The sequence below is a fragment of the Antennarius striatus genome, chromosome 6 (genome assembly GCF_040054535.1).
Source record: "Antennarius striatus isolate MH-2024 chromosome 6, ASM4005453v1, whole genome shotgun sequence".
Lineage (NCBI taxonomy): Eukaryota > Metazoa > Chordata > Actinopteri > Lophiiformes > Antennariidae > Antennarius > Antennarius striatus.
In genome coordinates this window covers 6,540,816-6,554,333 of record NC_090781.1, presented here as the reverse complement: position 1 = coordinate 6,554,333, position 13,518 = coordinate 6,540,816, and the positions used below count along the sequence as shown (strand labels likewise).

Here is a 13,518-nt window from a genome sequence, read left to right as displayed (position 1 = left end):
AGAACGACCGAGAAAACCTTCACACAAGCAATGCGTATTTGAAGTTGATATCAAGCAGAAACGGATCACATAATTAAAAATCAAATAATCAATGTGCTCCAATGTAAGAACATCGGAACGTTCCAATAAATGTTCAATGTGCAATCAGCTTCCAGTCTAGGCATTACTTTATTCATATTTTTATTGTATATTCAATTTACAACAAACGAAAGACACCGTGTTAAACTGTAATTTAATATATGTCTGTTTAGGTTCTCAGTTATTCACGTCACGGTTATCCAAAGCTGTTTAAATCAATCCACTGGAGTGATTTATTTTCAGTTCGAAACTGTAAAAGCCTCTTGGATGAGAGATGAAACGTTGTCAGGAGACTTTCTTAAAGTCTAGTGAATTTATTTAAACAGTTTTGGGTAATTTACAATAATTTAGCATTTCCTCCTGTTAAAATATACAATTACTGTATAGCCTTAAAGATATCATATTAAGGGTTCTTTCTTAGCTGTGAACTGAACTGCCACCACACAATAAAAACGCTGCTCACATCAAACCTTAAAATATGTGCACTTGAATCAAAATACAAACTAGAACAGGAAAGTCGCGTAGGAACGCAGGCAGTATATTTAAATGGAAACCAATTTACAAACAAATTATATGTCTGTATACAAAATGAAAATTAGCTATTTATTAATGAAAATAGGCGGAATATCGGTATGTACAAACGTTTACGTTTGAAAGCTGAAAACGGAAGTTAATGTTTTATTTTTTTTTAAACAAATCAAACAGCAAACGGAAACAGATAAACACGTGACACATCTACTTCCGGCATATTCTAGTCGTCGTCCAGCAAGATGGCTTCTCAGCAGCAACAAGCCGGTGGGCCGATGGCTCAACCCGGATTACAACAACCGGCTTCGTTACAACAACAGCAACAACAACAACAACAACAACAGCTGAGCCAGCAACAAGACTTTGATCCAGTGCACAGGTTTAAGATGCTTATTCCGCAGCTAAAGGAAAGTTTGCAGGTAAATATGTTGAACATGCTGGAAGCATCTAGCCTTAAGAGGTGAATCTGTTGTGTTAGAAATTTAATCCATAAAGCAGTAAACTCTAAATGTATTGTTTTATTTTCAAATTCATAGAATGTAATGAAGATTGCGTCCCTGAATTTGGCCCATAACACGTCGATTGACAACGGCATGTAAGTTGGAAGTTATAGCAATGGTCCTGAAGATTTTTGTTTCTGTCGGCCGGTTTTTTGATGTTAAATTGTTTCTGATTTAGCAAAAGCAGCGACGCTTCCGTTCAGCGCTTTGACAAAAGCCTTGAGGAGTTTTATGCTCTCTGCGATCAACTGGAGCTGTGCTTGGTAAGGTCCAAACACAATACACACACGGACTGGTCTATTTATCAATCCCACACTGGGAAATTACAACAGCTAAAGTCAACGAATTGATCAAATCTATTAAATCTTCCAAATATGGAAGATTCAACTATACGAAGTGGAATGAGTCAGGCAATCACTCAAAACAAAGAGATCACCTGTAATTTACAGTAAAGGGGTTGACACATAAATATTGATGTGAGAGTTTTCTTCAGTTTGCTCACTTTTCATATAGTTGATCAATAATAATAAATTGAAGTTTGTAATTTGTTTGAAAGTATTATTACTCTACACCAGCGCCCCCCAACCTTTTTTGTGCCACTGACTGGTTTCATCGAAGACAATATTTTCACGGACTGGTCTTCATTTGCTCGACAATTGTTAATGATGCCAGGACAGCTGTAGTTTAATAATAAATCATCCGCAGTGGTTTTATGTAAAATGCAGACATCAACAGACAATAAACAACCCTTTTTTCATACATTGATAATGAATATCTCTGTAAACGAAATAATTATATTAAAAACTCGATTCAAGTGACTGCACTGATGAGGTTTATTTTTAAATATAGAGATTTACAATCAGTGCGTTCAAAGTAGGAGAAATACTGATCATTTCCAATAAAAGGGTGAACAAGTCAATCATATAATAATAATTACAATAATGAGAATTAGTGGTTTTGGGACCGCTGATCTCAGGGTAACGGGATACAATGACACCTGAAGCGTGTTCCGGATGTCCGTTCTACTCCGCAGTTTAGTTTTCTTTACGGTCACTGCAGAAAATCCCGCTTCACAAAGACAGGAGGTCGGAAATGGAAGCGGGGGTTTTGACACTTTTTGGTCGATCTCAGGATAATCTGCCTTGACTTTAATCCAGAACACTGGCACAGTTGTGGGCTGGCTGGTAACCCGTCACGTAACCGAGACCTGACAAGCAGGACAGACGCACGCATTCGTCTGTGCGTCATTCCGCACAGACATCACTTTTCAAAATAAAACATCTTCCAGACTCCAAAATAAATAAAACAGAAGTAATTTAAATTGTTTTTTCTTTCTGTGCGGCCCGGTACCAAATGACCCACAGACCAGTACTGGCCCGGGGGTTGGAGACTACCGCTCTACGCTATATGTACAGTCTTCTTTGGCTTTCGGCTTTTCCCTTCAGGGGTCGCCACAGCGAACCAGTTGCCTCCATCTAACCCTGTCTTCTGCATCCTCTTTTCTCACACCAACTACCTTCATGTCCTCTTTCACTACATCCATAAACCTCCTGTTTGGTCTTCCTCTAAGCCTCCTGCCTGGCAGTTCAAAACTCAGCATCCTTCTACCAATATATTCACTATTTCACTATTTCTGCGCATTCCTGATCCTATCCTTCCTGGTCACTCCCAAAGAGAACCTCAGCATCTTCATCTCTGCTACCTCCAGCTCTGTCTCCTGTCTTTTCCTCAGTGACACTGTCTCTAGGCCAAACAATATTGCTGGTCTCACCACAGTTTTGTACACCTTTCCTTTCATTTTAGCTGAAACTCTTCTATCACACATCACACCTGACACTTTCCTCCACCCGTTCCATCCTGCCTGTACACGCTTCTTCACCTCTTTTCCACACTCTCCATTGCTCTGGACTGTTGACCCTAAGTACTTAAAATCCTCCACCTTCTTGATCTCTTCTCCGTGTAACCTCACTCTTCCACTTGGGTCCCTCTTATTCACACACATGTACTCTGTCTTACTATGGCTAACCTTTATTCCTCTCCTTTCCAGGACAAACCTCCACCTCTCTAGCTTCTCCTCCACCTGTTCCCTGTTCTCACTGCAGATCACAATGTCATCTGCAAACATCATAGTCCATGGAGATTCCTGTCTAACCTCGTACACCATTTGTACTATATCTGCAGTAAAATATACAACATAGTACTAACTCGGGTTTCTCTTCTTTATGCAGCGGCTGGCGTATGAGTGCCTTTCCCAGAGCATTGACAGTGCCAAACATTCACCCAACCTGGTCCCAACAGCCACCAAACCAGACACAGTGCAGACAGAGTCCATGTCTTACGCACAATACCTGGGTATGATCAAGTCTCAGATATCCTGTGCAAAGGACATCCACAACGCTCTACTGGAGTGTTCCAAGAAGATCGCAGGAAAGGGGCAGCCTCAGGGGCAGCCTCAGGGAATGAAGTAGACCTGGACCTGACTATCTCAGGTCTCTGTATCCGTGGACTTTTTTGAGAAAGAAGCCTGGATTTCATATTTGAGGCCGTCCCATATTAAGGGATCAGTTTTGTGCTACATTGATTAAGATTTTGTTTAATTTCTCAAGACTTTTTTATTTTATAGAAATGTAAGATTTGTGAGTGATTATTTCTGAGCCATACTACAGGATGACCAGCAGGCGGCAGGGTTGTACTCATTATCACGTCTTTTAAAGGTTATTTTTATTAAATATTAAAATCTTTGTAATGATACCAGTATTTTTTACTTGTCTGCACAAAGAAGACCCCACCATCTTTAACAGATGAAGAGGACATGAAGTTGGAGCATGAATCACACCCCCATTTGTGACTGCAATCTACGGGAAGATTATAAAAGAAAATCTGAAGTTGAACAATCCAACAGCAAAACATGATTTAACTGTTCATGCAGGTTACAACGCAAGATCCAATTTTACCATTTCTTATTTGTCGGTCAAATTCTACAAGATCTCCAATACTAAAAGTTGTACAAGTTCAGAAAACATCGTTCAGAATTTACAGAGGCAGCAGAAAAAAATAAAGTGCATTTTCAATCTAGCCTATAGCACAGCTCATGTCTGTGTCTGGTTTGTCTCTTTATCACATTGGTGTTAATACAGGAGGAAAACGTTAAAAGAGAATAATTGTTTTGGGAGATGTTGCACCATCCCTGGAATAACCAGCGAGCGACATATTGGTCAGAGGATCCTCAGTTCTTTAGCATCTGTATGTTGAAGCAACTGGATGAATAAAATCATGTACTGTATACAAGCATACGAGAGCGGAGGCTGGTGCATTTGCTGCTGTGTTACATCTCAAACCAATCTGAGCTATTGACAAGTGCTTAGATCCAAAAATACCTCACTGGTAGCGACCGAACAAGCACAACGAAAGGTTCATCAAAATATACTGTATGCTCACATTGTAAATCTCCAAAAACTAAGATCATATTCAAATCAACGTGGACTGAGAAAAACAAACATCAAAATTATCTTCATAGTTTCAGATTTTTATTTCAGACCATAGTCTGCATTAATGAAGACCCTAATTGTAAAGCTTGAAAAAATATATAACAACAAAGAATTATTGAGAGAAGTTTAGGCAATTATCAGAGTTCATATGAGAAACCAAGGTAATATATAAAAAGGGAAGAGTATTGTTGTTTTTATAAAGATTACAGCAGATAAATTTACATACATATAACGCATCGGATACTAGACAAGAGAACAAAAAGACAATTTAGTCATTGTCGAAGTGCATTAGTGGATTTCAGTCGATAAGTTTCCTACGTCTTCTGACATGATGGAAGTGAGTACAGATGAGCATGAGAACATCTCAGAGAACTAATGAACTACTGCTGGTACAAAACTCTACTCTGATGTGAAATTATGTGAGATGATTACTTCTGAATGGTACAAGTATTGTGTATTACACTTTAATTACATGTTAATATATGGCATTAATAATATGAATATAAACATTTTCAACACCATTTCATCTATAGACTAATGAATGAATGAATATTAATGATGCTCTTAGTTTCCCAGTTATGAAAGATTTAGGAACCTTTGTCCTTCCAATGATCTATTTGTGTATAAGAGCCAATACTCAAATCATGACACATGTTTACATCCCAGCCAATCATTCACTGATCTATTTTAGGTCTTCCAGCTGACTTTAGAACATAGTTAAGTTAAAGTCAGAACCACCAAGGAATAGAAATTAACTTGCAGACTCGAGTTCATCCCATCTTCCTGCTATCAAATTCAAATGTGAACTGATCTAGGAGTCAGAAAATTAACTGAGAGATGTGAGGAGGAATTTTAAGCACACTCCACTTTTATGAAGCTGTGTGTGTGTGTGTGTGTGGTGTGTGTGTGTGTGTGTGTGTGTGCATGTGCATGTGTGTGTGTGTGTGTCACACACAATGAGATCTTCACTTCTTTGCTGAGCCTGAGCTGGTCACATTGCTTTTACCCTCAGCCTCGGCCTTTGGTTGTTTTCTGTGGAGAAAAGAAATCAATCTCAATTAACTGAGTAGAACAGCATGAAAATACTGCATGTCTGAACATCACTGTCTCTGCTTATTTGTCATATGAGTGTGAACAGCAGATGCTGTCCTGTCTGAGCGTGTTGCACTGACCCATGGACATGCTCAGAGCTGGTGATGGCTGCCCGCTGAATGCCGCGGGGTCGGGGTTCTTCCAGGCAAGGCATGGGGCCAGACGGCTGAAAGTTGGACAACTTCTGCTGCCACTCATCTTCAAAAGACTGTGCTTCGGCTGGAGGGGCAGGAATGTCAAACAACATTCTATTGGTGAGCCGTGGCATGTACAGAACTACAACGTTTAACTGGCCAGGTGCCATGTACAAGTCAACATAAGAGCTATAAACAATTGACACATGTAAAAACCATATTCTACTCCACCAGGTCACAAAAATCTGAGGTTTTCAAGGGCCAGAGATTTATCTATTACTAATCTGCCCTATTTTTTAAAAAATATTTAAATACTGAGAAACAGAGAAGATTGAAGTAGCTGCTCCATGAAAATGTCGAAGAATATCAGCAAATGGAAAAAAGGCATTTGTACACACTTCTTGTAACAAGGTAAACACGAATAAATAAATCCCATAAAATATGTTTTTTACTTTTACATACTTTCATCAATATTCTGAAAATCCTGCTTTAATTCCTTGTCTCCTGTTTTGTTGTTGTATTTCTTCTCAACAACGTGTCCCCTGTCCTGGATGTGGTGACCGATGGCCATCTTCTCCACGCCACTCTCTGAGTCTTTGACTGCTTGCCGGGTCTCCTTGATCTGTTGTTAAAAATGGAAACTCATAAGAACTATTAAAGACAAACATGTTAATTCCATAGATTACAACTCAATATGCTTGTTATCTTTTTCTGCAAAGAAAAGTCAGAAAGTAGTTGGACAATCAACTGTGACCAATAATAGCGATGGCTGCATTCAACTTAGGGGTGCAGGTCCAATAGACCTGCTGTTGTCCATGCAGGATTACAGAAATCTCTGGCACAACCTAATGGAACAGGAGCCATTTAAGAGCCACTGGGGGAGTTTGTTATAATAAAGTCACCACAAAGAAAGGCTAGCTCAATGTTAACACCATGATCACACAGGAATGGGAGGCTGAGCGACTCTTCCACAGAATTTGCTGATATGTAACGCACTGACATGCGATGGGTACTTACTCCTCCAGGAGCACGACGTGTTGACGAACTCGCCTGGAAAACCTTGGGTGGCTCATTTCCAACCTTTGAATATGTCATGATTGATGAAGAGCTGAATGAATGGCTGTTTGAATCTGTGGACACGTTTCCCTGAAATACAAAAACACACTTTTAAGAAACTAAAGTTTGTGTACCCTGACAGCCTGAAAGCAACAAAACCAAAAGAGAAGAACAGAATCATCACAGAAAAACAAAAACATACGAAGTTTCCTTGCATCCCTTCCATCCTGTTTCTCATGTTGCTCATCATGTTGTCAAACATGCCAAAAGGGTTCCTCATCGTATCCTGAGCAGAGAAAAGGGAAAGAACAGCTTTGAGTGGCATGGCTCACACCACACATGTTCAGTAGACATTAACAGCTAGTAAACAAGTCCATCAATATACAAACGTACGTGCAAAGACCACAGCGTGCTAAAAGTGTTATCTAGGACACTGTTACATTCACGTCACTCCACAACATGTGACCCCACTACAGGATTTATCCTCTATGGAAAATTTTAAGGTGGCCAACTTGTCCCCATCCTGGAATGACTTCACCTAACCATGAGGTGTACCATTCCCCTCAATCTGAGATAGGAAACACTTTTTAAACCCCTCAAGTCAGCCATGAATCAGAATATGCATTCAAAATTAGTTGATACTGGATAATCTGTAAGGGTGCATTTCTGTTCAATGGATCAGCCTGCGAAACCCGGATTCAAAGAGGAAAGGACACTGTAAAACATGAATAAGACAATTTATACAAAAAATGTGTTTGTTTTAATACAGTCAGTTATATAAAATATATTTTCCTCAACACCACCACTGAATGTTGTAAATAAAAGCTTATTCCTTATTTGATGGCGGCAACACATTTCAAAAATCCATGAAAAGGAGCAACAGATTAGAATTGTTTTTTGGAAATTATGGACGTCCTACTAGATAAAGAGAAAAAGGATCATCCAGATTCATCAATCCAGCAGTAATTTTCAAAAGCTATAAACTATGATGGGGCATGTTTGTGGCAGTTACAAAGGTATCATTAATTCTGAAAGTTACACACAAATGTTTGCTTCCAATCCAGATGATGTTTCTTTCAGCGCTAAAACACTGCAGGACTCAATTTCAGAATGAAATATATTTGTAAAAATATAGATATCTGATATCTTTTCTTTGAATTTTCAACTGGTTAGAATTTATTATGGACAGCATCTAAAGTATAGTTTAAATAAGAGGACTTTACTGACCATGTCGTCGATGCTGCCAAGAGGAAACAGCGACCGACTCATATCCTGAGGATAAAAACATATCAGGTTAGTAACGTAGCGTAGTAAAATTGTATATCACAGTATTTTACACACAGACACACACACACCAGAAAGGCATTTTGGATGTTTGTTGAGGTTGTTGCCAGTAGCTGTTGCCCTACATTGTTCACTAAGTCTTTCATACAAAGGGCCCTCCCTCCCTTCAAGGCTGTGAACCCTCACCCTGGAGTGACAGGCCAGTGAGAAAGGAGCAGCATGCAGCCGGCGCTGTGTTTTCTGGTCCAAATCCGCATGTGTTTATGACCCGGCAGCCCAGGATAAGCATCTCAGCAGTCATCGCTATGTGTTCACTGTCCAGGGGTATTGTGTGTAATCAGTGGGGTGTTGAATGACTTGTGTTCCATGTGTAATTGGGTCGCATTGCCAGAGATTAGCGTGAGTTTAACACTGAAACCGAGCTTCATTCTAGGAAAGCTATGGTGGGCTGGATAGACCAGTCAGCACAGGCCTCAAAGAGTCCAAGGCTGCTCTTTCAGCTCTTTTTCAAATGTCAAGCTGATGTAAAATGCTCCCACTATCTACTGCACGAAGCCCTACTGCCAGTTTTATCCCAGCGGGGCATGTATATAATAATAAATGCCGCTTACATATCTACCAGCAGTATATTTAGACTGGGGTTGACTCGAGGGGAGATTGAGGATAAAATATGAAACGTAAACCCAGTCATCTCCAACACATTATTTTAGGCTGTCTGGATGATTGCAGATTGACGTTCTCTTCTCTATCTCTCTCAATCCGATACTGGACCTGCCACCGTGCCCTCTGAGGTAGGCTGCTACTGCCCCACCAGGGACATGCAGCTGATATGATTCATGCTTAAAAGGGAAAGTACTAGTGCTTCAAGGAAGTCATGCATCTCCAGGAAGGTACAGGAATTTTCTTAAATGTGTGCTCTTGGAAATAAAAGATCTCAGAGATACTGAACATGGAGGTTTTGTGATCCTGTGTCTCTTTGTTTGCACGGGAAAATGATTTAATACCTCTAAGCACAATCAGATACAGAACTAGATCATGATCTATATTTGGGACATTCAAATACATATTTGGAGGGGGTGGGTCACAGGATAGTAGTGAGGAGTGGAGACATGACACCGGAAACAGTATGCATTCAACATAAATTAGGTTCAGGGACATTTAAATAAATTTCTCGTGTCTGTGAAAGGATGGCTTCAAAAGTTTAAGAAGTAAGTCTTTATTTCCTTTTAGTAAAATCACTACTGTTACACTTAAATTACAGGATTTTATTTCGACATCTGTTTTAAACTATTTCAGATTATTTCAGAGGTTTTATTCACAGTGGTGTTTCTGGAAGTATGGGTGAGTCCTAGTTTTGACGGTGATGGTTTTAATGGGGCCACTAGAAAATAAGAGGTGTTGAATCTGCTTGATTTCGTGTTGCCTAACTTTACATGTCACTTAAATTTGGCAGCGAGTCAGAGCAGGAAAGGAATCTGACGATGTGTAAGACAAGTTCGGCTCAACCTGCCCTCACTGCTGTGTTACGACCTTTTCCCAGTCACAGCATCACGAGCCTTACGTGTGTTTAATAATGATGTTTGACTGACAGGAACTCACAGCAGCCTGTAATACAAGCCAGAGTTTACTTTCCCAGTGGGAATCTAAGGCTATGCAAGTTAATACAAGAAGTATGTGTTTGCATGCCAACGGGTCTGTGTTGCTCTGGCTGTGTGTAACTGTACATGTGTGGAGGGAAAATTGATCCCAAAAGGTCCCAAAAGAGTTTGAAATGATCAACAAATGAAATGTAAAATTAAAGCCATGCAGAGTGATTTGTGTATTTTTCTGGGCCTTTGTTCAAATCCACACTCAATTATTGATCAAATATTAATCATCACAGCTGGAATTAATAAAAAAAAGTTTAGATACAGATTTAAAACCATGACTTCACAGATTTTAGGGATGTGACGAGGAATTTGAAGCACTGTGTGTGTGTGTGTGTGTGTGTGTGTGTGTGTGTGTGTGTGTGTGTGTGTGTGTGTGTGTGTGTGTGTGTGTGTGTGTGTGTGTGTCAGGTTTCATTTACATGGGGGTTTGAGACACTTAATCACCTCTACACTGACAAACAAATGCATGCTGCCTTTAAGTGCAGGTGAAAAATTGTGATATCTTGATTTCTGGTGAACCGTGTGTACACAATGTCACAATAGGAAGAGATTTGTTTGAAACAGAAGAAAATATGCCATTCTCTAATACAACACATACATAAGTATATGGTTTAAAGAAGTTACTTCTTGGTGCTGTACCTTTTGTGATGACATGAACAAAGCTTGCTCAGGCAAAAGAACAAGATCAAATTTATGTAAAGCCTGACATAATGGTATACTTTGAACAAAAGCGTGAAGACATTTTTTATAGTTATATATGCTCTGTATTCAAATCAATATTCCCCATAAGTGTGTTTGAAAACTGCATGCGTTTATGTATGCATTACTCTGTGCACATTTGTGCCTGTGATATTGGAGAGCATTATGAGAGTGAGACATCTATCATCCAGCAGCTAATGGGCCAGCACAGCCAAGGCCCAGTCTGACCAACAAATGGACCAAAAGAATGAAAATGAGCTTGACATCCACACGGATGCATGAACAAAGCCTTCAAGTCAGGAGCACCTGAACTTTCACCCTTGGACCACTTGTGAGCAGCACATCCCTGTTTTAACATAGGTGTATGTGGGAGTAAGAGAGCCACGATAAAATCTGTGGATATTCGTGGTAATTGGATAAAACTAAATTTCTTGCTTCATGATTTACAACAGCACTGCTTGTTGCAAAAAAAGAAAGACTATAAATCAGGAGCATAAAGAAGTTGTTTCTTTCAGCGTACAGAGAGCTCATATTTGTATCCCCAATTATATGTGAATGAAAGAAGTATAGAACACTATGTTAGTTTCATGCAGTAAAATACATGATTTCATCTTTGACTAGCTTTTCTCCTCATCATGAGACTCTTTTCATTTCGAGTTTCGAGGATCTTGAAAAAAGAGTTTATAACTGTCAATATGAGATTAAATCAGCAGTTTGGATGGACATTTTGCATTGTAGTTCCATTTCACCCACTGTCACTGAGGTCACTGGTACTCAGAGCCCCTCCTCAGCTGGCATCAGCTTGTCAATGACATGATACTAATACAGAAAAAGCAGGTTGCTGGCTGCTGGTGCTAGCCGCCTGATGAAAGTCATTATCAAGGATAAATATACAGGCTCCCAGGAGGTAGCAGGTGACAGGGACTAAGTGTGACTTAGCAGGGATGTATAAACAGTGGAGGGGTTGATTTGATTTGAGAAAGGTTAACGGGTGCAAACGCAGCAGCCCAAACCTCCCCCTGACTTTTCATTACAATGATGCACAATTAATATTAAAATGTTCCAGGACAACCAACTGGCCAGAGGCCAGTTTTAATCATCTCATCCTGTATGAAACCAACAACATTTGGGGTTACAGCTATATGACATATCAACCTGACAACCAGGAGAACTTGAGTGATATCAAAGTAAACCAGTGCTGTCATGAGCAGGTCACCTCTGCAGAGTGAAGCAGAATTGGTGAGAGGCTTGTGCTTGAATTTGCAAGAAAGCAGTGTGTCACTGGAACAATGTACTATATATAGGGCTCCTAAGGGCTGGATATAACTGTCCAGAGAGGCCAAGGGGGTTGCCCTTCTACTAAGAGAGACTCACATGGTCCCCATACCTCAGGGAGCATGCTCCAGTTTCGCTGCCAGTGGCCAGCTTCCATTATAACCTCAGCAAACTTAGCACTTCGTCCAAACTCTAATCCTGTGTGGTTACAAACCCGAGAGGAGTGGACAAAGAAGGTAACAGATAATAGATCTAAATGATTAGTGTGTAGGTGAGTTGTTCATGTAACACACTGGGTTGAACTTTGTTGCCAATTGCTTGAGTCCATAAATAGACAAATTGAATGTGCTTCTACAAAAGCGGGCTCTCACTCTGTGTTCGTCCCTCAGCGCCCGAGTCGAGCTGTGGTGTTCTACCAGGTCACGGCCTCTCCCATCCATTATGCTGGGCATTAAGGGCCCACCGAATGGCTCAGAGAAGCTACGCATCATCTGTCGCATATGTTCCCTATGCGCCCGGAATGGATCCCTAAGGCAAAGAAAGAGGGAGAGAAGTCAAAGCCTCAGTTTTCATCGAGGAACATTTAAAGTTGTGATGAAGTTTCATGGAAAACACAAAGAAAATTACTTTTTCCTCAAAGTGTACTGCACACAGTGTCCGGGTGCACAGCTTGTCTCATCATTGTGTCAACATTTAAAAACATGGACCACAGACTTTAATATTAGTGCTAAAGTGACGTTCAGTGTCCGCTGATATTTTCAGCTTTATAACTGTTTTGTAAAATGATGACTTATTCAGAATTATACAGGAGCATCAGCCCATTTCACCTCATAGCTCATATTACTAAGATGACAAAGAAAATATAGGAGGAACAGCTCGTGTTGATCCATCTGACCAAAACAATTGCTGGAATTCAGTGCAGCAGATACAAGTAATGGTGTTGTGGACACAAATCTGTAGATACTACACAACCTGTACACTTTAATGTGTTATGTAATATATCTATATCTATATCTATATATATATATATATATATATATATATATATATATATATATATATATATATATATATATATAAATATAAATAATCACATTGTGCCAATGTCGCCATCCTTTTATTAACATTAAAGCCTAAAATTAAAAGAAATACACACACACACACACACACACACACACACACACACACACACACACACACACACACACACACACACACACACACACAGTATCTCGAATGGGTTACAGAACCTCAAATGTTAAGTAGGACTATGATAAAATGCTGTCCTACAGACAACTGGTTAAAACATTCACTATATTCATGCATTTATAATAGATGACAAGTTTAATTGCTACTCACGAAAAAAACAGATCATCATCAAACTCCCTGAGATGATTATTGTTAAACATTTCCACGGACTTTAATTCTGCAATTCAATAACAAGTTTTCCCTTCTAATAACCGATGCGGGTCCGTCAGGTGTTCGTCAGCTCCACCATTCACTCTCGCTGATGTTGCTATAGAAGTGGATGCCATGCGATGATTCATAACCACGATCGCAGTAACACTGAAGCCACGTGACTCGAATCGGGCCGTCGCATTGGTCGGTTATTCGGAGCTTCGGACTGGTTTCATCTGAGAGCGGTGTTTGCGGGTGGCTGTCATGGCAACCGCCTCGAAACTCTTCTTGTGATCCGATTTTTTTGTACTGTTTGCCAAGCTCTTCATCATAGAAT

General features: G+C 39.9%; 2 protein-coding genes across 2 annotated transcripts; one reads left to right on the top strand and one right to left on the bottom strand.

The window, feature by feature from the left end:
- Positions 1–819: 819 nt before the first annotated feature.
- Positions 820–4,330, top strand: med29 (mediator complex subunit 29). Its single transcript, XM_068317807.1, has 4 exons — positions 820–1,025; positions 1,143–1,201; positions 1,285–1,369; positions 3,335–4,330. Exons 1-4 carry the CDS (start codon positions 849–851, stop codon positions 3,572–3,574), a joined length of 561 nt encoding a protein of 186 aa, XP_068173908.1. The 5' UTR covers positions 820–848; the 3' UTR covers positions 3,575–4,330.
- A 292-nt stretch (positions 4,331–4,622) lies between these two features.
- Positions 4,623–13,319, bottom strand: mlf1 (myeloid leukemia factor 1). The gene is made up of 8 exons (XM_068317397.1): positions 13,143–13,319; positions 12,155–12,311; positions 8,104–8,148; positions 7,079–7,162; positions 6,838–6,966; positions 6,283–6,442; positions 5,767–5,905; positions 4,623–5,626 (listed from the first exon to the last, which is right to left on the bottom strand). The coding sequence occupies exons 1-8, from the start codon at positions 13,190–13,192 to the stop codon at positions 5,560–5,562; spliced, it is 831 nt and encodes a 276-aa protein (XP_068173498.1). The 5' UTR covers positions 13,193–13,319; the 3' UTR covers positions 4,623–5,559.
- Between the last annotated feature and the right edge of the window lie 199 nt (positions 13,320–13,518).

What these genes read in the sequence shown, in the direction of transcription:
- med29 (XM_068317807.1), top strand. Translation starts at nt 849, where the DNA reads ATGGCTTCTCAGCAGCAACAAGCCGGTGGGCCGATGGCTCAACCCGGA. An exon ending in AGCTAAAGGAAAGTTTGCAG is followed by an intron (nt 1,026 to 1,142) that starts GTAAATATGTTG and finishes TCAAATTCATAG; the next exon opens with AATGTAATGAAGATTGCGTC. An exon ending in ATCAACTGGAGCTGTGCTTG is followed by an intron (nt 1,370 to 3,334) that starts GTAAGGTCCAAA and finishes TTCTTTATGCAG; the next exon opens with CGGCTGGCGTATGAGTGCCT.
- mlf1 (XM_068317397.1), bottom strand. Translation starts at nt 13,192, where the DNA reads ATGTTTAACAATAATCATCTCAGGGAGTTTGATGATGATCTGTTTTTT. An exon ending in CACGTCGTGCTCCTGGAGGA is followed by an intron (nt 6,443 to 6,837) that starts GTAAGTACCCAT and finishes TTTTAACAACAG; the next exon opens with ATCAAGGAGACCCGGCAAGC. An exon ending in AGCTCTGAGCATGTCCATGG is followed by an intron (nt 5,627 to 5,766) that starts GTCAGTGCAACA and finishes TTTTCTCCACAG; the next exon opens with AAAACAACCAAAGGCCGAGG.